The sequence below is a fragment of the Terrapene carolina genome, unplaced genomic scaffold (genome assembly GCF_002925995.2).
Source record: "Terrapene carolina triunguis isolate 2854851 unplaced genomic scaffold, T_m_triunguis-2.0 Scaffold68, whole genome shotgun sequence".
In the NCBI taxonomy this organism is placed as follows: domain Eukaryota; kingdom Metazoa; phylum Chordata; order Testudines; family Emydidae; genus Terrapene; species Terrapene triunguis.
The window spans coordinates 36,598,011-36,621,549 of record NW_020664419.1 but is presented as its reverse complement, the minus strand read 5'-3'; the positions used below and the strand labels follow the sequence as shown (position 1 = coordinate 36,621,549).

Sequence of the window (23,539 nt, the reverse complement as noted above, 5' to 3'; positions counted from 1 at the left end):
ATCACTAGGTATGGAACTATAATTAAATGAGGTATTGTGTGGGGCTATAATTAAATGAAGTACTGCTAACTGGAACTGATGGTCTGGAGCCAAAATTGATTAAGAAATCTGAAAGGAAACAAGACAGGCTCTATAATGAAATCCTAAATCTTTGAATTAGAGCTGGTACACTCCTGCAAAACTGGAAACAAGCAATTTTTACTCTACCATGACAGAAGGTTTATTACTTTGTTTCCTCATGCATGCATGGTACGACAAATCCTTTAAAAACATTAGCCTGTATCATTAGATTCCAATGCCAAAAAAAGCAGTCAGTTCTCTAATATTACACCAAGACAGTTGGTATATGCATTCAATTCCCCCCCCCCCAATTACAAACTTGACCTTTGGCTCTCCTAGTTTGAGACTTGTTGTGTCAGGAAGAATTAAAGTGCAAGGTTCACTTTAAGAAATGCTGATTACAGCTAGTTGAGACAAATTTACAAAATACTTAAGTGATCTAGCAGTTTTATACAGTGCAGAAGGTCTCTAAAATCAGGTCACCAAATCTACAACAGCAGGATTAGAAAGTATGAAAATCTTGGTATAATCTGTCATTTTGGAATTTCTAATGATATTGTAAAATGGTACTATAAAAAAGAAATGATGCACCTAAATGTAACATGAAGCTCCTCACTGAAGAAATATTAATGTCATCAGTATGAAAAGCAAGATTGCCAGTGCTTGAGAATGAATCTCAAGCTCTCTGATTTCAGGCTTATTTTCATGTACTCAAGATTGATGCAGAAATTTAAAACTTCCTGATTTCTTTCCAGCTCTCTCCTGCCTTTTAGTTTGCTGGCAGCAATGTGGAATTTGCAATAATCCTGTTATCTGAATTGCTTCAGAGAGCAGGACTACTGTAATTGCACTCTGCTACCAGCACATAAAAGCAAAGCACAGCATCAGAGGAGAGCAATACAAGAACACAGGCATGAAAAGAGAGAAGAAAAGAAAAGGGAGACAACATAGAATGGGCGCAGAAAAGGTAGTTGAGAAACAGTACAAAGCCTGAAAACTATGAACACCATGAGTAACAGTAAATAACAATACAATAGTCATATAGCTCCTCCCTGAAGCACTCTCATGGGTACATTATGTTTTTTATTGCTGTAAGGTATTACCTTTTTAAAACACATACACATACAACAAATGAGGAAGTCCAATTTAAAAAGAGAAAGAACGGATTTGGAAGGGAAGGTAATAAATAGAGGGCCAAGAGAGGTCATTCTAAAAATACATTAGTCTCTAAGATGCCACAAGGACTCCTCGTTGTTTCTATTAAAAGCACTGTAACAATTAACATTTAGAAGCAGGAAGGGATGAAATGAGAAATATTTCCCAGGGGAGCAAGTTTCACACCCAAGACCATTGCAGCAAAAGTGCAGTCACCTGTAGACTTCAAATATGATGGTGTGATCTTTAAATGGCAAATGGGGTGCGACTGCAGTTACATGTCAGTACAAGGTTCAAGTACCAGGCCTATAATGCAGTCAGGCCTAGTCTGTGAGAGGCAGATAAATGTAAAAAAACCCACATAGCAGTATCATATGAACACTGTAGTGCTACTGAATTGGGAATAAGCAAAAATGATGGAGAAGCCCAAGTGACAGCCCTACAAAGAAGGAATTAAAATAATCAAGCCCAATGTTCGCAAGGGCATTTATTACTGTTGTTAGGTTATCATAGAGACAATGTGGGTGAAGTCATAACTTTTATTGGCCCAACTTCTGTTGGTGAGAGGGACAAGCTTTCGTGCTTACACAGAGCTCTTCACCAGGACACTTTGGTTATCGTGACATAAATATGTAACCCATACAAATTCTGAAATTAAAGAAAGAAGCATTTCTGTATCATATCAAACACATGGCTTTCCACAGAAAAAGCACAATCAACAGTGATGCCAACATTCTAAACCGCAGTGACTTCCTCTCAAGGAATTCCCTCAACAAGTGAGGACACAAAAGAACAAGCGTTTCTACAAAACAGCAAGACTGGTATTCCCAGTCTAAGGAGGAGAAGCATCCAGCTGGTAATATCAATCATTTTCCCAGAGCAGAAACTAAAGCTGCAGGGTCCCTGGGTCAAGAGGCATCCAGTTTTGTATGATTAGCAAAACAAGGATATTTTAAGCCCTTGTCCAGGGATCATCTCATCAACAACATGACTACCTGGAGTAAAACCATTTTTCAATATGACCATTCTGTGGGCACTCTCCTCAACCCGCTAAAGAAACATCTACACTACACACTCAGCCCAGGTCTGTGGTACCTGGGCTTGGGGACTTGGTGTTTCCAAGCCCATGTTTGAGCATCCACACTGCATTGCAAACCTGGGTTTACAATTGCTGGACCCGGGGGTTTCACAGTTGTGCTAATGTGTCCATATTGCACTACACAGACCTTTGGGTCTGTGGCTTGACCTGTGTCCACACTGCAAAATGACAGGGCTTGAACGCGAGTCATAGCAGGAGTGGGGTTCTGATCCACCTCCCTAGCAGGGTCCTTGGAGCTGGAGCCTGAATGCTTGCTGGCACGAGTCAGACCGATTTGTGTGTGGATGGAAGAGGGGTTGGGGCTCAAACCTGAATCAAAGCCTATGCTTAGTTTACAGCATACACACCTTAAATAAACTCAAGGAATTATTCTTCCAGGAAATCCTGTGCTTTGACTGATCTGAACAATATCTGTGAGGACACCAATATCAGTGTTGACATAAAATCAGAGAACTCAGTCATGAAATTCCCTATTAAATATGATGTGGCCCACACACCAGCAGAACCATAAACTTTTATCTTGCATCATGGCCATAGGAGAAGATAAGAGATGGCCAGATGTTCAAATAACCTACTGCAGATACCGGCTTATCTCATGCATTTCTACAGTTACACTGCACCTCCCTTTCATTCACCATGAGATAGGTGAAGCATTCAATATCTACCTGGAACCAGCCATGCCAAACTGGACCTCTGCATCATCAGCCAACCAGCTTTCAGTGATCCACCCAATGTCTGGATAACATTCTACACAACGATCAAGAAGTAAAGTGAAGTTATTCAAAACAGACCTAACATTATCCATTCAAAAACTCATGCAGGAAGAGCCTATGCTACCTGTTTCACTCTAGCCACATGAATTCTTCACAATGTGAGTCAAAGTTATTTGCTAAAGAAACCTAAAACCAGGAAACCTTTGCCATTCTTGAGAATCACCTGCCAACTCCCTGACCCACATCATTTTCCCCACAAGGAAACCTTTCATCTACCCCAACACTAAAAACACAAAAGGCAGGAATTCTGACTCTCATTACGTCAGTGTCTGATAGAAGGGAAATAACGATGAAGAAAACTCATACTCCCAAACATTCCAAACAAAAGAAAAACCACAAAGAATAAAACAAAAGTGGGGGAAAACTCACTAATTCTTCACTTAAAACATCAAAAACCAAAGAAGACTTTGCCACAGACTCACAATATAGAAATTAAAACAAAAAGTTATTCATAAACTCAATTACACATAAAGATGCTCCAGAAACATAACCATTTGGGGGGGAAGAGGGAGAAAGGAACAAAAGGTAATGGGAAATAAAATGCATTTGCTGATCTCGGCTTCCCCACTCCCTGCCACAAATCAGGGTACTCTGAAGGAATAGCCTTTTTCTTTGCTCTCCTGAGTTAACTAAGGAGCTCCTGGGCATACAAGTAGAAACTAAAATACACGAGATGATATTTGGGAACAATCTCCTTACACTTAAAAAAAGAGGGGTCTGCAAGGGGGGAGAATATAATGGGTTTAGACTGAAAGCCTACGTTCCAAGGTGGCTGTAAACTCTGCTGCGGAAGAAGCAGTGTAATATTTCATTAGAGAGCCACTGTCTGAGCACTAAATAGACTTAACATTAAAAAGCAGAAGTAATATAGATCACTCATTTTTTAGCAGTATTAATGCTCAGAGAGGAGACTGAAAAGGTTAAAACTCATGCTTTTGATACCAATTCCATGATTTTACTTAGCAAGTATCCTGATTTTTGCATCTTGAAAAAGAGCAATATTGAGTGAGCCTACAGCATACACCAATTTTGAAGAGTTATAGACTCACCTACTAATTCCCATCAACATTTCAAATTAGCTGTTCATAATGAGAAAGGTCAAATATATTATCTAATCAGTATCAGCTGAGCAGTTCTCTTGTGTCAGCTCATAAATGTTAACTTGAGTACTCAACAGAATTCTACGTTCAGCAAAAAAAAAAAGACATTGAATAGCATGAAGTATTTGCTTCATACATTATTGCTATGCTTTGTTTTCAGTTAAAGATGTTAAACTGCAACCAAAATACAAACATTTGAAAGTTATATTGAAATACTTCTGTTTTGTAGGAGGCTAGTAACATCTGAAAGTGGATAAATTAACGCTACATATTACTGTTTCTTTTGAGTTCGGCCCTTGCTGTCCACTTCTGGGGGCCGCCTGAGGTAAGTGCTGCCCAGCTGGAGTCTGCACCCTGAATCCTTTCCTGCAGCCCAACCCCCTGTCCCAGCCCTGAGCCCCCTCCTGCACCCAAACTCCCTCCCAGAGCCCGCACCCCCTCTTGCACCCCAACCCCCTGCCCTAGCCCTGAGCCCCCTCCCACATCCAAACTCCCTCCCAGAGCCTGCACATCCTCTTGCACCCTATCCCCTTGCCCCAGCTCTGAGCCCCGCCCCCGAACCCCTTGGCCCCAGCCTGGAGCCCCCTCCTGCACCCCAAATCCCTCATCCCCGGCCCCAACACAGAGTCTGCACCCCCAGCTGGAGTCCTCACTCCCTCCCACATCCCAACCCCCTGCCCCAGCCTGATGAAAGTGAGTGAGGGTGGGGGAGAGTGAGTGATGGAGGGAGGGTGGGAGAATGGAGTGAGCGGGGGCTAGGGCCTTGGAGAAGGGGCAGGACAGGGGCAGGGCCTCAGGGAATGCGCAGGGCAGGGGGTGAAGCAAGGGTATTTGGTTTTGTTCTATTAGAAAGTTGGTAACCCTATTTCTACTTAAGGGGAAGATTAGGTCTTCACCACCTCTAAAGTCTTACACTGGATAAAAACTGATGACGACAAACTCTGGGCCAGATTTTCAGCTAATGTAAATCAGCATATGTCTGCTGAAGTCAAAGTATGCAGAGTTACTCTATCTGAGAATCTGGCTTTCTGATTCCTAGGCCCACATTATCAACACATGGATCATGGAAGCACAGGCACAAAAATGCAAGCGGTTACATGAGTAAACCACCAACTAGACTCACATCCAGATAATTAAGAGCCTGACTTCCCTTTTGCCCACACAGCTGTCTGTGCAACCAAAGTACATAAGTGTGTAAAAGCAGCCTTTATAGGCGCCGACTTCCCCTCTGCCCCGCCTCTGGCCCTGCCCCACCCTCACCCCACCCCCATTCCACCCCTTCCCCAAAGTCCCCGCCCAACCCCACCTTTTCTCACCCCAACTCCACTCCCTTTCCCCCCCCATTCCACCCTCTTTCCCCAAGTCCCCGCCCTTGCCCTGCCTCTTCTCTGCCTCCTCCCCGGAGTGTGCCGCATCCCTGCTTCTCCCCCTCTCTCCCGGAAAGTCCTAAGCGCCGCCAAACAGCTGTTAGGCGGTGGGGGGACAGGAAGCACTGGAAAGGAGGGGGAGGAGCAGGGATGCGGCATGCTGGGGAGGGGAGAAGGAGGCAAGGAGGGGGAGCTTGGCTGCCGGTGGGTGCGGAGCACCCGCTAATTTTTCCCCATGGGTGCTCCAGCCCCGGAGCACCCATGGAGTCGGCACCTATGGCAGTCATGCAATTATGCATGCATTTCTTCATATGTAAGAAGGCTTCTATCTTTGGAAAATTTGGTTCTCAAAATCTAGAGTTGGTCATAGAAAATGGCACTAGGGCCCTGTCTTTTACTGAACTCTTCAAATCTTGATTTAAATCAAGCTACAGAGAATCCACCATCTACTTTAGTTCAAACCAGCAAGTGAATTATGCCCCAGGCTGCAAAGGAAAACAAAAAAAAACCAGGGTCTCTGCCAATCTTATCTGGGCGGGGGAAATTCCTTCCTGACCCCAAATATGGAAATCAGTTAGACCCTGAACATTTTGAGACCCACCAGCCAGATGCTTGGGAAAGAATTCTCTCTAGTAACTAAGACTCTTCCCCATCTAATGTCCCATCTACCATTTAATGAAATCTTTAGATTTACTGCACTTGGACTCACTGTCAGCTTGGTCTTAAAAAATAATGTAAGTATTCCTCTAGTTAAGTAAAAGTACAAGTACATTATTTCTGATAATGCAAGCAACAAAGCCAAGGAGAATTTTATAATGCAGACCAATGCTGATCACAAATCTGTATGTCTCCCAGCAAATTCTTTACTTTTATCTTTTCAATAAGCTTTACATATAACAAAATGCCAAATAAATCTGTCTGATAGTGTTAGATTCCACAAACACCATATTATGTAAATTTACATAAAGTATCAATAGTAGCCACATAAAACAATTGTAAGATAAAATTTACCCTAAAGCTTTAGCAGCAAATGTTGTATAAAAAAAATTAAGGTTTCAGAGTAGCAGCCGTGTTAGTCTGTATCCGCAAAAAGAACAGGAGTACTTGTGGCACCTTAGAGACTAACAAATTTATTAGAGCATAAGCTTTCGTGGGCTACAACCCACTTCTTCGGATGCAAAAATTAAGATTAACAACATCTCTCTCTCTCCTTGATTTCTCCCGTTGTACTTTCCCCGTTTTTATATCCTTGTATCAGTGTTCCCCGTAAGTAGGTTTCCAACAAACTAATTTTTTTGTAATGTTTAATCATTTTTTAGGTTTTCCATTTATTTTCTTTCACCTATTCTCTCTCAGATTCTCTCTTCTGATTCTGTCTCACTTTTCATATTATTTTTCTCTTTCCTGTCTACATCTTCTATCAGTATGGTTTATTATACATTTTAGATATCTTTTTGTTCCTTCCTCTCATCTCTTCATTTGTTGAAATTCTACTAAAAATCCTCCTCTCCCTTTTCACATTTTCTCTCCTTACCACATCCATTTCCTAGGTAACCTCTGCTAAGTTTCAAAAGGTCTTCACTTGGCCCAAACATTCTCTCCTGTTCCCATAATAGGGCTGAGGTCATCCCAAAGAATCTCTTCTCCACTTGCCCCAAATTGGATCAGAAAAACACTGAAGAGTGTCTGCCAACTTCATGCAGTATTATGGTTGTCACACTACTACCTTAGTACTTCTCCGTCCTTCACAGCTGTTTAAGCTTTTCTGATCCATTTGTAGAAAGGAACAGAATATTACTACATCTCTTAGTAATGAAGATTTCTAAGAGCTTCATGCTGAGCCTTAACATTAACATATCTTTATGTCATCTCTGTTAGGTAAGTATCATCCCCATTTTACAAATGAGAAAACTGAGAGACAGAACGGTTAAGTTACCTTCCTAAAGTCAGACTGTAATAAAATCCAGGGATGAAATCCTGCCCCCACTGAAGTCAGTGAGAGTTTTGACACTGAGTTCAATGAGGCCAAGATGTCAACCAAGCTCTCCTGACTTTCTGTCCTGTGCATTGAACCACAAGTAAATCCTTCCTTCCAACTAAGAGGCAGGAATGTCTGGCAGCTGCAGCCTGTGCTGCCTTGGGAATCACTACTATGTCTGGTTCCTGCAGAATAAAATGTTGAGAGCGAAGAGCAGCTAACAAGTCATTCTTCTCCTGAGCCAAAACTCTTAGGTAATCTGTGGTTACAAAGAGTTATTAAGTATCAGAGGGGTAGCCGTGTTAGTCTGAATCTGTAAAAAGCAACAGAGGGTCCTGTGGCACCTTTAAGACTAACAGAAGTATTGGAGCATAAGCTTTCGTGGGTGAATGCCCACTTCATCAGATGCAAGTAATGGAAATTTCCAGAGGCAGGTATAAATCAGTATGGAGATAACGAGGTTAGTTCAATCAGGGAGGGTGAGGTGCTCTGCTAGCAGTTGAGGTGTGAACACCAAGGGAGGAGAAACTGCTTCTGTAGTTGGATAACCATTCACAGTCTTTGTTTAATCCTGATCTGATGGTGTCAAATTTGCAAATGAACTGGAGCTCAGCAGTTTCTCTTTGGAGTCTGGTCCTGAAGTTTTTTTGCTGTAAGATGGCTACCTTAACATCTGCTATTGTGTGGCCAGGGAGGTTGAAGTGTTCTCCTACAGGTTTTTGTATATTGCCATTCCTGATATCTGACTTGTGTCCATTTATCCTCTTGCATAGTGACTGTCCAGTTTGGCCAATGTACATAGCAGGGGGGCATTGCTGGCACATGATGGCATATATAACATTGGTGGACCTGCAGGTGAATGAGCCGATGATGTTGTAGCTGATCTGGTTAGGTCCTGTGATGGTATTGCTGGTGTAGATATGTGGGCAGAGTTGGCATTGAGGTTTGTTGCATGGGTTGGTTCCTGAGTTAGAGTTGTTATGGTGCGGTGCGTGGTTGCTGGTGAGAATATGCTTAAGGTTGGCAGGTTGTCTGTGGGCGAGGCCTGCCTCCCAAGGTCTGTGAAAGTGAGGGATCATTGTCCAGGATGGGTTGTAGATCACTGATGATGCATTGGAGAGGTTTAAGCTGAGGACTGTAGGTGATGGCCAGTGGAGTTCTGTTGGTTTCTTTTTTGGGCCTGTCTTGTAGCAGGAGGCTTCTGGGTACACGTCTGGCTCTGTTGATTTGTTTCTTTATTTTTACTACAAGAAGTCTTACAGATACTGTGAACAGCTCAGAACCAAGTATCTTATATGAAGGACATTTGTTTTTTATTTAGTTAACCAACATGATGGGAACTTAAGTGAAGAGAAAAAGGAGACATCGCTATATAATACATTTGCTGAGTGTTAAATGCATCCAATAGTCATTTTTGAAAAAAAGTGTATAGGTCACTTTGGAGTTTCGAATTCCACTATCAACCTTGTTTTTGAGGAATTTATAATTTTGTCATTTTAATTTGCTTGATGCTGAAATTTGCCATTCAGTGCCCCACTCCAAATAAATTTTATTTGCTCCCCCTCCCCGCCAAACATTTCATTTAAATTGGTTTGGCCAGTTCTTTGTAGGGTTGTCAACTTTCTATTTTCTGAAAACAGGGCACTACAGCAGGAGTGCCAGAACCTTCCCCTGCCCCACCTCTTCCCCCCGAGGCCCTGCCACCTGCTTCACCTCTTCTCTTGAGGCCCTGCCCCTTCTCCACCAATTCCCCCAGCCCCCACCCCCTGCTTGCTCCTCTCCCCCGCCCCCACTTCCTCATAACTCGATCCTCTCCACCTCCCTCCCCCATCTGGGCTCCCTCTGCTCTGGAGCTGGGATAGGAGCTGCAGCCCCTGACCTGGAGCCTGCCTGCCCATGAGAGGCAGGTAGGAGGTGGCCCTCTCTGAGCAGGGGCTGGCACAGGTTGATGATCCTGCGCCTACCCCCACCCCACCCCCTGCACACACACCTGCAGTAACTGGACTTTTGGTGTCCCTACACCTGACTGGACACTGTACAGGTCCCCTTTTGACTGGACTTTTTGGTCGAAAACCGGACACCTGGCAACCTTTGTTCTTTGTCTTATGCTTACACACACACACACAAACCCCACTACCCAACAAACAAAATGAAATTTTAGAGGCACCTAAAGCATGTTTTGACAAAATGCAGTAACTGATTTTTCAAGATACACAGTAGCTCATACAGTATATCAGAGGGCAGGATCAAGCGCTTATTCATTAGTTTTGATTAGTGACACTGGGTATTTTGGAGAGAGAAATTAATTGGCAGAGTTATTTAAAGTTTCAAAAAAAGGTAGTGCATTTAAAGTAACTACTTTTCATGTACGGGTTCCTACATGATAATAACTTATATTGTACTGTGCAAAAACTAAAATAGCACACATTATCCTGACACACTGTGTCAGCTCTAAAATTATATGTATTCTGTTAGGGCCTGACTTAGTATCACTGATGTCTAAGAGCAGAATTAGGTCCTTTATGCAGAATATTCTTATAAGGCAAAATTCATCAACTCAGAGTTAATGTCATTATTATAATATACTTATATCTTGCTGTGCCTAGAGTGAAGCACAGATGGTAGGTTACATGATGCATTGTTCTCATATCTCTTGAAATAACTAGATAAGTTATGAAATAAGTGGCAGCTTGAACTCTGTGCTTGGGGAAAATGAAGTGTTCATTAAATTGTACCAACATGAATAAAGACTTAAAAACTGTAACTAACGAGGCAATTCTGTTCTCTGACAAACATGTGAATGTCTGCACTATGCATAACTGGTCAAGCTAATTACAGTGGTTTACTTTTGTCTGCTAGTTTGTAAATGATATTAGGTTTTTGAACTTTGGGTACATTCATGTTCAGATTGCAATTACTTCACTGACCTTATCCAAAAAGAACAGTATTGCTTTTTGCTGGTTCTCTTCATCTGCATTTAGTTTGTGTCTCCCAATGGAAGCAATCAGCTGTGTCTCTTGTTCTAGAAGTGCACAGAGGGCTGCCTTTCTTTCTGCTCCAGTGAGAGTGTTGTTAATGCGCTCAATCTCCTCCTGCCTCCATACTATAGTCATTAAAAAAATATGGATTTTAAAACTTCTAAAAGTGTACCAGCTGGACATTTTTGCTTTCACATTCGGTTAATATGTATTTATTTTTCAATGTTTAATGCCAAACTTTCAGTTTCCTAACAAATGACTTGTACATTTTAAAGTTAGTTATGCACATTTTTCATGCAAATTAAACAGCACAGAGATGGATCAAATTATGATATAGATATGCTATGTACATTCATCTTTCCAGAGCTGCCACCTTGTGCTCCACAATCTAAAATTTTATTAAGAAAAGATCCCCAGGCCTTACAGTTGTGAAGAAAATCTTCAAAACATGAATCAAGTGTAACTGAAAAAAACAAATTCTCCCTGAGTTTGCAGAGAGCCTGAAACAATAGTTCTGAAAAGTGTGAACAATTCCAGTTCATTTCAATGAGGTATTAAGGGAGATGTCCAATGACAGTTTAAAAACCAATATTAACTGTTTCATTGCTGATCAAAGCATATAAGAAATCAAAAAATGTATATTATGAACATCTGCCCAAGTTACTAGAAGTGATATCTCATTTTGGCACCATTAGTGTTGATGCTTAGAGTCCTACCATTTCTGTCCAATTAAGAAGTTAAGCCCAAGGAACCTAGGGACATCAAATACCCACTGAGGTGGAGTCAAGCCCAGACAGTCCAGCAGAGTCCATGCATTTATTTGAATCCTTTTGAGAGGAAGCCAAGCCCAAGGAGTCCACCAATGGAGCTCAGCTGAGGACTCATGATCCTGTTTTGAACATTTACAGAATATACTGTATAGTGGGCAGAGTTCCATTTGTGGGCAAACCTAGGTAAAATACCAATACTTCCTCCTCCTTCCTCCCTCCCCCCAATAGTTTGAGCCCTGAACATAGATATTGTGCACCAAAATCATGAGATAAAAGCAATGATAGCATGTAAATCATATCGCACAGCTGAGAATCTGGCCTTCTGACTCCTAGAACCAAACAGTGGAAACCCAGGCAGCAAAACGTTAGAGCAACTGCAGCACTTGAATATACAAGCGAGGCAACTGTACTAACTTGTTTAAACAACTATTACATTCTATATATATATATATATATATAGAGAGAGAGAGAGAGAGAGAGAGAGAGAGAGAGAGAGAGAGAGAGAGAGATCATAGAAATATTGGGCTAGATGGGACCTTGAGAGGGCATCTAGTCCAGCTCTTTGCACTGAGGCAGGACTAAGTAAGGTTAGATCAACCCTGACAGCTGTTTGTCCAACCTCTTCTTAAAAACCTCTAATGATGGGGATTCCTCAATCTCCCTTGGAAGCCTATTCCAGTGCTTAATTATCCTTATAATTATAAACTGTTTCCTAATATCTAACCTAAATCTTCCCTGATGCAGATTAAGCCCATTACTTCTTGTTCTACACCCAGTGGACATGGAAAACAATTGATCCTTGATCTCTTTATAACAGCCTTTAACATATATGAAGACTGTTATCAGATTCCCCCTCAAGTCTTCTTCTCTCAAGATTAAAGATGCTCAGGGTTTGTTTGTTTTTTAACCTTTTCTCATAGGTCAGGTTTTCTAAAGGTTTTATCATTTTTGTTGGTTTTCTATGAACTCTCTCCAATTTGTCCACATTATAACTAGTGTGGCACCCAGAACTGGACACAACACTCCAGCTCCAGCCTCACCAGTGCCAAGTAGAGTGGGACAATTACCTCTTCTGTCTTTCACACAACACAGCTGTTAATATACCCCAGGATATTAGCCTTTTTAGGCAACTACATCACATTGTTAATTCACATTCCATTTGTAATCCACTGTAACTCCCAGATCCTTTTCAGCAGTACTATCACCTATCCAATTATTCCCAATTTTGCAGTTGTGCATTTGAGTTTTCTTTCCTAAGTGAAGTACTTTGCACCTGTATTTACTGAATTTAATCTTGTTGATTTCAGACCACTTCTCTAATTTTTCAAGGTTGAGTTGAATTCTATCCCTGTTCTCCAAAGTACCTGCAACCCCTCCCAGCTGGGTGTCATGGGCAAATTTTATAAGTGTTCACTCCACTTCAGTATTTAAGCAATTACTGAAAATACTAAATAGTATTGGACCTAGTTCAGACTCCTGCAAGACCCCAATAGACACTTGTATGCAGTTTGACAGTGAACCATTGATAACTACTCTTTGATTAGTCTTTCAACCAGCTATGCACTCATCTTATAGAAATTTCATCTAGACCATATTTCCCTAGTTTGCTTATGAGAATGTCATGTGTGTCTGTGCCAAAAGCCTTACTAAAATCAAGATATATCATGTTTATAGTTTCCCTGCATCCACTAGGCCAGTAACCCTGTCAAATAAGGAAATTAGGTTGCTTTGGCATGATTTGTTCTTGACAAATGCAGGCTGGCTATTGCTTATAATCCTATTATCCTCTAGGTCCTTACAAATTGATTGTTTAATAATTTGTTCCAGTATCTTTCCCGATATTGAAGTTAGGCAGGCTGGTGTACATTCCCTGGATCCTTTTTGTTCCCCTTTTTAAACACAGATACTAAGTTTGCCCTTCTCCTCTTCTCTGGGACCTCAACCGTTCTCCATGAGTTCTCAAAGATAATTGCTAATTGGTTCCAAGACTGCTTCAGATAGTTCCTTCAAGTAGCTTAGGATGAATTTCATCAGGCCCTAAATATTCTTTAACCTGTTCTTTCCCTATTCTGGCTTGCGTTCTTCCCCCTTGTTGTCAATATTAATTGTGTTAAATATGTGGTCATAGTTAACCTTTTTAGTGAAGGCTGAAGCAAAATAGGCATTAATAACCTCAAACTTCTTGATGTTATCCATTATTAGCTCTCCTTTCCTGCTAAGTAGTGGGCCTACACTTTCTTTTGCCTTTCTGTTGCTCCTAATATATTTATAGAACCTCTTCTTATTGCCTTGTATGTCCCGTGCTAGGTGTAATATGCACATACACATCTATCTTGGCTTGTTTTGTACTGCCCATTACCACAGTGTATAAATGCTGATATACACACACACACACACACACTTATAAACTTCTTTCTGTTCCTAACAATATCAAAATGTTTTAAAATGAGATAGTGACTTTTCTTTATGTATTATATAATCAATCTGGAATTTTCTTTGTAAGATTTTTTGTTGTTGTTGCAAAGTTAAGAGTTCTCTGCATACATGAAACCTATTCCAAAACAGTTACACAACAAAGTATACATGTCAAGAAAACAGTATATAATGCATACTTGGGGCGGGGGGGAGAAAATCTAACATAATACCCTATCCCAGGAAAAAGCTGCACAAAGAAAAGGTTTATTCACTTCTTATCTCCAGTACCTTATGCTTTTTCCATTTTAGAATACTTCAACTCATTTCCTTAAGGCTCCTTTTGCTATGGTTTTAATGCTAGGCTGCCTGACAAGTTCACAGTATCCCAAGATACTTCTAAGAGCAGCCATTTTAGTCAATAATAGCATTGCATAGCCCAAAGCTTCATATACCACAAGGAGGCAGCAATCTAAAGAACAAAACTAATAAATATAGTAAGCAAGGTTGTGTTTAAGAGACTAAAAGGTGTTTAGATACAGTTACTGGAATTGTCTAGATTCACCTATTGATTCACTGGGAATAGGCAACTAGCTTAAAAATTCACCTTGTAGTGTAACTGCTTTACAGATATTGAGGAATCTCCAGTCTTTTACTATTCCCATGTGCCCATTTTACATTTTAATAATAAAATCGCCTTACTAAAATATTATATATATTATATAAAATAGAGCTTGTTTACTATTCAGGCTAAAAAAACCCCCAAAACTGACAACAATTCTAGCCAGTTCTGGCTGACCCTGTAACAAACCACCCTTGTTGTGATCACTAGCAATACCCTTCACAGATCTTTAGAGGACAGTAATCTCATTCTATTACTGTCACAGTGATTTAGCTTGTATAGTCTGTTGACACTGTAAGAATGTGAAAGTACTTCTAGCTGCAGGTAGAAAAAAAAGTGGTTCCTAGAATCAGTAAGCTCTGTTATAATGAGGCGAATGACTGCAGGTCACTGTATAGAGAAGCAACTAGTCAACAAACAAACAACAAAAGCAAACGGTCAATAATTTATATAATGACTGATTTCTTTCCAACATATGATGTTAAAGACATTTCAAGTAATGAAATTTTCTTTTACATTGTTTGTACTGGCACAAACTTCTTGTGTTACCTAGATATTACATTCCTCAACTTGAACAGCTAAGGATTTTATTTGTGAAGCAGATGGTATTTTAACTAAACAAAAAAAACACTTATATAACCACAAGTTTCAAATCTAAAAATAGAAAGATTCATTCAGGATTTCAACTCTGATCTTTGTTGGTTCTATCTCAAATAAGCCTCTTAAAAGAAAACCAAGTGGACTGGGTCACATTGCTAATTATGAAACAGGTTTTAAAATAAATGCTATGGAGCTCCAGATTCCAGACATAAGCACTAACAATAAATGGCCAAGCTTTTCAAAATGACTTGTGATTTTTGAGTCCTCAATTTTTGGGTACCTAACCTATCACACATCTTTCAGAAGCCTGGTTTAAGAAAGTGCTGCACACTCACACTCTGAAAATCAGGCCACTTGAAGGTCTTTCATATTGGCTGCCCCAAAACACCCACAATCACTACTCATTTTTGAAAATTGTGGCCAATAACATCAATACTACTTGGCACTTGAACTGCAGTTTATCCTTTCAGACTCTTGAAGTGTGGCAGAATCAGTGGAACAGATGCAAGTAGAACTCAAGAGTTTTTAGCTCCCTATTTTGAGTTCAGATCACTAGACAATGCTGTCCCCATCACCACTTGAGCCACAGAAGTAATGTTATCAGAGGCTACCAACGGACCACAAGAGTCTTATTCAATGTGAGACCTTTTAGAGGAATTCCGGTAGTTTCATTATATGACAACATTTGCACAAGGCCAGTTTTTAGATATTGTTCTTCGGAAAGGTATGCACTGATATTCTCCGTGTAATATCTGTATGTTCAGGTCATTCTCCTATTGCTGTTATAGCAGGTATCTCTCTGCAGCACCTACTTCATGTTATTGCAAGGGAAAGTTATAAAGGTCTTGTCTATACTAGAAGATATGATTCATTTCAGTGCGGGATAAGACTCAGAAGACTCACGTGCAGGATACTAAGAACAAGTTCAGTAAATCGTCAGAGGGAAATAAAAGAGGAGAGGTGAGGAAAAATAAGATTAAAAGGACATCAGAGGATGAGAGGGGATTAAGGAAATGTATATTTGTCTTTTGACTTTTGGCTAAAATATCACATACTGGCAGTTAATTCTGAACTATGGACATTAAATCTGCATTTTGTATGGATTTATTTTCAGCTATTTAAGTGCATCACAGTTATGTTAACCTTATTGCATTACAAACAAACAAACAAACATTCCAGTTCCTCCAACTGGAGTAGGGTGACCAGACGTCCTGATAAAATCGGGACTGTCCCGATATTTAGTCGTTTGTCTCGCGTCCCGACCGATGTTTGGTCAGGACGCAATTTGTCCCAATATTTTGCACTCCTGTTTTTTTTTTTTTGCTCCGGCGGGCCTCCGTTTTCTTTTTTTACTCCCGCCGCCCCCTCCCCATCCCTCCCCTCCAAGTGTCCCAATATTTTCTTCATCCTATCTAGTCACCCTAAACTGGAGTTAGCAATACAAATGGATGAAGACAACAGTAAATCTATCAGATAGCACAATTACCAGCTGTATTTGGTAACCTGATTACTTCCTAATATGAAACAGAAAATATTTGGCTGCTAGATAGTAATTTACTTTTTAAAGTACTTCATTTTTAAAGTACTTCCATTGCAAACTGAAGAAAGTAATGGAAACATTTCCACTGACATCAGGGCTCTGTAAAAGTTTGTTTTTAACAAAACCTACATTTGAGGCCTGAGACAATTTGAGAATGCCTCTAAGAAAAACTTACATTCTAAAGCATGGTAAAGTAGTTCAAAGTCTTCCTTTGTTTTAGGATTCAATCTTCGCTCATGCTCCCTTCTCAATCTTTCTTCCTTCTCTCTTTTTTTCCTTAACTCTTCTTGTGCCTCCCATTCTAACCGCAACCTTTTTTCTTCTCTTAATTTCTGTACAACATTTATGGCATGCCATCGTCGGAAATATTTCTGTAATACTATTACCTAAATAGAGTATAAAACAGATGAATAATTATCCATTTAAAGTACAATGCGAGAAATTTTGTTTTAAGTAGAAGAGAAATTTGTTAGAAATTGCTGAAACCACTGCCTACTATATTGACCAATACTGTCTCATTGTTTCCTTGTACTCCCCCATGTGTCTGTATCGCTCTGTCGTCTTATACATAGATTGTAAGCTCTGAGGCAGGGACTTTTTGTTCTGTGTTTGTACAGTGCGTAGCACAATGGGATCCTGATCCACGACTATGGCTCCTAGGTGCTACAGTAATACAAATAATAATAGATAAAAATGTGCAATAGCATGTGCAATGGGTACAACTTAGGTAAATATACTTGAGAAATTGGCCTTTTACACTTTGAGAGAAAGTGGAAATTTAATGGAAAATCAACTATATTTTGTTTGTGAACTAGTGGTTAAAGTGAGACTACCCAGGTTATGTTCAGGGTATTAAAGTAAGAGAGCAGTCCTGGTTGTTGATACATAACCTTTTAAAATTCTCTTTGCATTTGTTAATTTATTTCCTTAATACATGCAAAAGAATCTCACAATGCAGACACCACCATCAGTTTGGGTAAACAGATTTGCCAAGACAGATGGGGACAGACAGTAGAGGATAGAGTTTGCTGCTGAAGATCTCCGAAAGTAAAGAAGTTCTTGGTGCAAATATCAGTCTAAGGCAGGGATCGGCAATCTTTGGCACGCGGCCCATCAGGGAAATCCGCAGGCGGGCCGGGACGGTTTGTTTACCTGCAGTGGCCACAGGTTCAGCCGATTGCAGCTCCCACTGACCGCGGTTCACCGTTCCAGGCCAATGGGGGCTGCGGGAAGCGGCAGCCAGCACATCCCTTAGCCCATGCTGCTTCCCGCAGCCCCCATTGGCCTGGAACGGCAAACCGCGGCCAGTGGGAGCTGCGATCGGCTGAACCTGTGGCCACTGCAGATAAACAAACCGTCCCGGCCCGCCAGCGGATTTTCCTGATGGGCCGCGTGCCAAAGATTGCCGATCCCTGGTCTAAGGAGACCCTTCAGTAGACCCGAGGAGACAAAAACCGGCAAATTGAAGCTGGCACCTGTGCACCTAAGGAAACATGCAGTCAGCCTGGGGAAGGGATTAGGGACATGGAGTTTGGCTCTAAATGTGATAGCTAGCTTGCGGATAGACAACAAGAACTTGCAGCACAAGGGGACCTGCAACTGAACTGAGAAGAACATGAATCCTAAGGAGACTCTCAGCAGATTCCACTACATCATGTAACTCCACAGGACTGCTCACCCAGTTCAGCTTCCCCTCAATGAATAAACTAAATTTATGGTAGAGTAGATAAATTGTAAGCGTTTTTCAGGTACAATGCTGATCTTTTTGTTTGTTTTTAAAGGGTTGATTGTATGGCGTTTATCAGAAAACAGAAACAAAGACTAGAATTTTTTCTCTCTAGTAAATGCACTTGGATGAAAGGATATAGATATGCAGAATTCAAATATTTATTAACAAGATGATAAGTAAGTACATCCAGTAGAGATACATGTTCTAGAGAAGTTCAGATAACCAGCTTTCCACAGAATTTCAATTATATTAACAAAGAGCAAGATACAGCATTGTATATGCCAGCTTGCAAGTTTTAACAATATAATAAATTATGGGGCCAAAAATTCAGACCTAGCGTAAACAGACATAACACCATTGATTAAATGGAGTTACATGTGCTTTCACAAACACCAAAACTGGCTTGTAATATTATGGAAGAAATCTTTAAAATGCCTACCTTCCAAGGGAAAACTGGAAAATGCAACTAAAATTAGCTGCATAATTCCATTTGCACATCCTTTAATAATTTCTGTAAGGGCTGTTAAAGACCATACTAAAACAAACTGCAGGCCTAAGGGGGCAGTCATGTATTCAGGGCCCAGTTCCGCAAGGTGCTCACCACTCTCATTGATCAAAATCACAATACTGCCTAGCTCATATATAACACTTTTCATCATTACAAAAAAAAAAAAAGTCAGAGGGGAAATGGAGGCCCAGAACAAGGAAATAGCTCAGTAGCAGAGCCAGGAACTGAATCCAGATTTCCAAAGTTCCAGTCCAGTGCTCCATCTTATTAGACCATTGTGCCTCCATGGATCAACTTGTGGAGTCATGTATACTTATGCATACAATTTGCCTAACTAAAGAAACTTTATGAGAAAGCTATGAGGAAATGAAAACATGTTTAGACAAACTTCTATACATAGCAGTTGGGATGTCACTCATTCTGAGAGAGAAACCACAAAGTCTGCAGATCAAATTTCTCAAGATGTGCAGTAACTAATGATGATCTCAATGTTGTTAAAATACAATGCTGATAACAGTGTAAATTAGCGGATACATGCTTTCTCCCTACCCCACTGGCAATCATAAAAATAAAGTTTAAAGATTAACAGGCATTTTTGCCATTCATCTTTAAACACATTCTTTGAACACTTATCCCGTCATATCTATAATGTGTTGCTTTACAGATAAATGGGTAAGAACTTACTGCATCAAGTCTTTGTTTATGATATTCTTCTGCTGTAAGATATGTTCTTGGTTCTATTAGCTTGTCAGTCATGTTTGACACATAGAGGCCAATTTTAGTCATCTGTGTGGAGGTTGTATTTCTAGTCTGTTGGCGCTTATTTTTCTCCACAACGGTCTGGAACAAAAATATAGTTTATGTTAAAATATGACATCATAACAACCTATACTGAGGATTTTTGTATTTTTTTTTCCAATTAAAATGAAAGTCGGCTACTTAAAATCATGCAAGTTAATCTTATTAACTATTTGTTTTTAAGTTAAACTGCTTATTTTGATATTTATTTCCAATTTATGCTCAATTATTTCTCCAGTCAGCTTAATTTCTGACAACAATGTCCATATTCTATTCTGCTTAGCAGAAAATGTTCTAAATGAAAGACTGTTAAAAGATTACCTGTGTCTCCCTGCAAAATACTTTAATTCCTTTGTCATGTCGTTTTTTGGGTACTGTTTGTGATCCTGCATTATGAAATTCCACACCTGTTACCCTATGCTTAAATCCTCCCAGAAATGGTTTACGATAGGTAGGTCTTTCAATCTCTACTGCTACATCTTGGAATGTGTCAGAATCTGTTCGGATATAACAATCATTAGATACAATTGTATACTATTCTGTAAGTAATCTGATTACAATTTGACACAAATATTAATATTAATGCATATTTGAAAAACACTGTTGACCTGTTTGCACTCTCACAGTTATGACATCAGGCATGTTGTAGTCCTGCTGCAATTTAATTGCTTTGATTGGGTACTGTTCTGGATCAAGAGAGAACATCTCAATCTGGATAGTGCCATGAGGCCTAACTCCAATATCCATTAGAGTCTCACTATCCTCAATTAGCCTCCCTAAAAGAAAAAAGAAAAAAATTAACAATATAAGGTGTTCTTCTCTAAAAAATGAGGATACAGTTAAGAATTTTCCTCAGGAAGAAATAAAAACTACAGATGATTTTAGTGAAACATAAAAAAGAATAATCATGGTGTTTTGAGCCAGTTTGCCGCTGACTTTAGGGAAAGTTTGTGGTACTTCTGCCCCAAAAGATGTCAGATGTAGCATTGTCACCATCACACAAAGAGAAAAAAATCATTCATATTCACTTTCTAGAAAAAAAGACACAGCAATTTATGTATTTACTTATCTTATTTGTTAACACTAAATACATCTAAAATTCTAGCTTTTACATTTAGTTACTCTTTGCCCTCCTTGAGGATTTAATGTATTAGTAAAAACTCTGCTGAATGGCTTTTAATACATTTTAGTTTTAATATGAAAACTAAAAATAAAATGTCTGGGTTACACAGAGCACCTCTATTCTAAAACATACTTAGAATGCCCTCGCTCCAGTCCCGATAATTAAAATTTGGTGGCTAGATTCACCAGTTGGAAAGGTAAAAGCAGACAGAATTCCATGGGACTTAAGCACTTTGGAATATTTTACCCATAAGCAATAAATTTTCAAGTTTCTTGAGACTTTGGCTGCCCAACTTAAGACACTTTACAGGCTATGTGCTCAGCACTTTCTGAAAGGTGTCTCCAGTTGGGCAGCCAACAACTGGGACACACACAAACTAACTAGTTGCTTTTAAAAATCTTGGACATAGTATTTTCTATTTAATATTTCTATTTACAAACTTGCTAATGTGTGTGCAGAATTGCTGTGTGTGCACAATAAACAAACTGGCCAGAAAGCTGAAATACACTGGATATTCTGCTGCAGACCTCTGGTTTAAACACTAACTCAGATTAAAATTAATGGCAGATTGTATCAATGTATTTGAAATGGTTCATATTTCTTTAATGGAAAGATGTTACTAAAATACATGAAGTTGAGCCCTGGGTCTGTTAGAGAGTCTCCATTGGTTTTGACAAGGTGTTTTAATGCCACTGTAACAGGTTTGAAAAGCCTAGCCTGCCAATTCCATTGTTGCCCAGCATGGAGCCTCTCTGTGCCACTTTTTGGTCATCTCTGCTCCTGCAGATCCTCCACGAAAAAAGAAAAAAGAAAAAGAAAAGAAAGAAAACTGACTCAAGCAGCAAGTTTTGAGAAACAGATGCCAGGAAAACCATCTACTCTGTCATTGCCACAAAGGAAAAAATTAAGAATAGTAATTTTCCAGAGCAGCCTCTACCACTTGGATCTTACTCATTTTCTAGTTCTCGTAACCACAAAACACCAACTGTTTCCTTTCCAGTCCTACCTAGCTCTCTGCTATTAAATCAGACATGCTCTAAGATTTCACTTACTCTAAGTTTTCTGAAGTAGAAAAAAAAAGAGTCTGGAACTTTCCAAGTTTGTTCTCAACCCTGAGGTAATATTTTTGTGAAATGTTTAAGGAAAATAACTAGAGTATAATAATAAAAAACATGTTTTCATCATTAGAAAAATATTAAGATTTTGTTTGGTTCACCAACAAAAAATGTTTGAAGTGTGGTTCTCCTGTGAGGAGTTGATGTAAAAATGCAACTTCTTATTCAACGGACCTGTTCCCAGTGTATTCAGAGATATATCTACTGACTGAAATAAATGTTTACTGCTTTTTGTCATGCAGAGACAAAACACTTGAGTGAGTGTGAGCTGAATCCTATTCCTTCAGGGGTAAAATCATTCTAGGGGTAATTCTACTGATTTCAATGATCTGACACCAGGCCTGTTAAATTTACTATATGCCAGAAATATATTTCTACTAAGAGTACAAAATAAGGTCCTGATCCTACAATTGAAGCCGCATGATCAGACTCCTTTACTCACGTGGAGCCCCACAGAAGTCTGCTTTTGATGATCCAATTGCAGGATCGGGGCCTAACCATTTATTATTTTTAATAGGGCTGAAGAACAAAGGAAGTTTTTAATATATCCATAATACGTACCTTGAAACCCGACCTGTAAGACATCTTTTGGTACTTTTAGCTGTGATGCAAAGCATTGCTTGAGCTTCCCTACAGTTTGGTCAATGTTAAAAGCCATTGTGATCCTCTGGATATCAGGAACCAACATGATTTTAACTGAGGAAAATAAACAGAGATGCCAATTCCTGTTACATTAATTAAAAGGATTACAAATATCCTTTTATTTAGATTGAAAAACTGCATCTCAGCTCTTGCAATATGCATAAGGCACTTTTCTCTCCTCCATTCATATATGCTTCATGTGCATAACAGTGTAAATTTTATATCTATATATTAGAAATACATTTATATTATAAATGTTATATTTAAAATGATTTACACCAAAATTACAAAATGTAAACAAATCGGAATGTAAAACATAACAATGGCAGCACTACTGTGTGACCTCGCATGCCAATATGCTCAGTTTATTTTGTGGTTCTCAATGAAGAGAACATTCTAAACAGAGAAACAGGGATCAATATATAGAACACTTTTCATTTATTCTACACTTCGCTACCAGGTTAGGAGTAAAATATTACTTTAATCGGTTTATTTGGTGTTCCTGCAGGTGGATATGGTGGAACACAATTTTTATTAATATAATATGGTTTAAAGTTGCTTTTTACACCAAAAATACCAACTATTGGCTGGAGTCCATGTTGCCTCAATAAGGTGATGAGAAAAGGCCAAGAAACCGTTGGCAAGTTGTGAATAAATATGGTAACACAGCTTTTGTAAAAAGATGGCAGTAACAACCAATTTTTACGTGCGGCAAACTTTATACCTGTTGCTGTAGCATTTGTCAACACTTCTGGCAATGATCTCTCAGATTCCAAAGCCTCCAGTTGCATCGTACCTAAGTTGTATATTTCAGCTGCTAACAACTTAGCAAATGTTTCTGTAGTAATTTGAGAAATTTCTTCAGTTATTTCAGTTAATGGAGCAGTTGGCTCAGATATACCTTGTTCACCTTTTTCAAGCAATTCTTCTTGATTACCCACTGCAAGATCATTTTCCTGTTCAAGAGCTGGTTCCTGCCCTTCTATGCTTGTCTGCTCTTGTTCTTCAAGAGCTGGTTCCTGCCCATGAGGCTCTGGAGCGGGCTCCTGCTCCGGTTCCTGCCCGCGAGCCTCTGGAGCTGGCTCCTGCTCCGGTTCCTGCCCGCGAGCCTCTGGAGCTGGCTCCTGCTCCGGTTCCTGCCCGCGAGCCTCTGGAGCTGGTTCCTGCTCC

The 23,539-nt window shown here is 39.8% G+C and overlaps 1 protein-coding gene across 1 annotated transcript in view; it reads right to left on the bottom strand.

Moving 5' to 3' along the window:
• The window catches only part of IQUB (IQ motif and ubiquitin domain containing), a 51,092-nt gene that overhangs the window by 27,287 nt on the left and 266 nt on the right, over window positions 1-23,539 (bottom strand). The window contains exons 1-7 of the mRNA XM_026648921.1: window positions 23,094-23,539; window positions 22,289-22,423; window positions 20,098-20,265; window positions 19,811-19,986; window positions 19,376-19,531; window positions 16,630-16,840; window positions 10,460-10,635 (exon numbers count right to left, since the gene is read on the bottom strand). The exon at window positions 23,094-23,539 is cut by the window's right edge and continues 266 nt beyond it. Of these exons, the coding sequence (XP_026504706.1) occupies window positions 10,460-10,635; window positions 16,630-16,840; window positions 19,376-19,531; window positions 19,811-19,986; window positions 20,098-20,265; window positions 22,289-22,423; window positions 23,094-23,539 (1,468 nt within the window). The remainder of the gene's footprint in view (window positions 1-10,459; window positions 10,636-16,629; window positions 16,841-19,375; window positions 19,532-19,810; window positions 19,987-20,097; window positions 20,266-22,288; window positions 22,424-23,093) is intronic.